Below are 1,946 nucleotides of genomic sequence, written 5' to 3' on the forward strand. Positions count from 1 at the left end.
TAAAGGCTAAAATTCTGAAGAATTCTCATTTTAATCCAAACTAGCTCAGAATAAGACTTACTTACTCTTCCTTGTTTGGTTCAATGGAAAAATGGACAAAAGGTTTTTGTAACCATACTTTATGTATTTTACTATTTCTATTTGTGCTTAGAAAATAAATTCCCCAAATCCTAGAATTATAGAATTGGAAAGAGGAGAAGAGAAGGTGAATTGAATTACTTTATATTATCATACAAATATGGAATACATTCAAAGAAGTTGTCACACACAAGATAACATGCCTACCTAAAGAAGTAGCTAGGTATGAAACCCAGGAGAACAATTCATGATGAAAACACTACAGCTGAATTAGTTGTGAAACTGATATTCTATAAAAATGTAAATTAGTTTCATAAGTCTCACCAAAAGAGCAGTATCAATTTCCGGTAGCACACCAGGTGGAGGTCTGCAGAGAAGCAAGAATACTTCTGGAGCAGTTCCTCTGAGAGCAGATATGACTTCCTGGGGGTACCATGAATGACAAATGAAGGTACAGTTAAACTAGCATTAGAAACCAGCCTGAAAGGCCCTTCATCTCATTAAAAATGCTATATTCTACATGCTAGGGGCTCACCTGTTGAGATAGTCCTTTCAAAGAGGCTCCATTCACTTTCAAGATAACATCTCCTACAACAATTTTCCCACTTTCTGCTGCTGGCTGTCCCGGAAAGAGCTTTTTAACTCTTACTATGCTGGCATTAATTTGCTCCGGTATAAGATTATCTTCTCGAGAAAAACTGAATCCTAGACCTGAGCTATTTTTAAGCAGTTTTACCTCAAATGTATTTTCTGGAGAAAAAGATATGAAAAAATTTAGATATTGTTAACATGCTGTGTTTACATATGAACATACAAACATATGTACTTCTAGACAAATTTTAAAAAGCCTATTTTCTCATAATATTTATAGCTCTCTATATACTTATTGCACTCTTATAGTACACTCAAGCCATATCTTACAGTCTATTTCTATCATTAAGAAATTCTATCAACTAACTGCATGAACTAAGCTGTTTGATTAGGAAGGAGAGTTCTGAAAGTAGGATTCTGAGAATGAAATCATGCATCAAACTTGTGTGTTTTAAAGGACACTATGGTCAGGACAGTAGTTCATGCCTATAACCCCAGTACTTTGGGAGGGCGAAGTAGGAGGATGTCTTGAACCCAGGAGTTTGATACCAGTCTGGGCAACATAGCGAAATCCAATCTCTACAAAAACAAAACACAGTATGATAACAGATAAAAAAATAAGGGGAAATTCCACAGAAGGCCAGGTATGGGAGAAATTCAGGTATACAGTGTGAGAAGGATGAAAAGAAGAGTAAAATAAATGTTAGAGGAGGTTATGTGGAAATAAACTGACATTGTAATATTCTAGGGAGGTGTAATTTAACTCAGATGAATCACAATGATGTTTCAATAAATTTCTTATCAGCAAAATAAATAACCAGAAATAACCAGAAAACAATTTAAAAACATATTTAAAGTCCTTGCTCATGGTTGGTTTGGGTGGTAAAAAAATTCCAAATCTATTTAAAGAAAGACTGATGGGGCTGGTCATGATGGCTCATGCCTGTAATTCCAGCACTTTGGGAGGTTGAAGAGGGTGGATCACCTGAGGTCAGGAGATCGAGACCAGCCTGGCTTATGTGGTGAAACCCTGTCTCTACTAATAATACAAAAATTACTGCCGGGCGCGGTGGCTCAAGCCTGTAATCCCAGCACTTGGGAGGACGAGGCGGGTAGATCACGAGGTCAAGAGATCGAGACCATCCTGGTCAACATGGTGAAACCCCATCTCTACTAAAAATACAAAACATTAGCTGGGCATGGTGGCACGTGCCTGTAATCCCAGCTACTCAGGAGGTTGAGGCAGGAGAATTGCCTGAACCCAGGAGGCGGAGGTT

At 37.8% G+C, this 1,946-nt stretch overlaps 1 protein-coding gene across 8 annotated transcripts in view; it reads right to left on the reverse strand.

Moving 5' to 3' along the window:
• Positions 1–1,946, reverse strand: part of PTPN13 (protein tyrosine phosphatase non-receptor type 13) — a 210,411-nt gene that overhangs the window by 40,347 nt on the left and 168,118 nt on the right. For all 8 annotated transcript variants that reach the window (XM_017545145.2, XM_017545146.2, XM_017545144.2 and 5 more), the window contains 2 exons: positions 614–828; positions 403–501 (listed from right to left, as the gene is read on the reverse strand). In XM_017545145.2, coding sequence (XP_017400634.1) covers positions 403–501; positions 614–828 — 314 coding nt within the window. The remainder of the gene's footprint in view (positions 1–402; positions 502–613; positions 829–1,946) is intronic.

This window comes from Cebus imitator, unplaced genomic scaffold (assembly GCF_001604975.1).
Source record: "Cebus imitator isolate Cc_AM_T3 unplaced genomic scaffold, Cebus_imitator-1.0 Scaffold177, whole genome shotgun sequence".
Classification (NCBI taxonomy): domain Eukaryota; kingdom Metazoa; phylum Chordata; class Mammalia; order Primates; family Cebidae; genus Cebus; species Cebus imitator.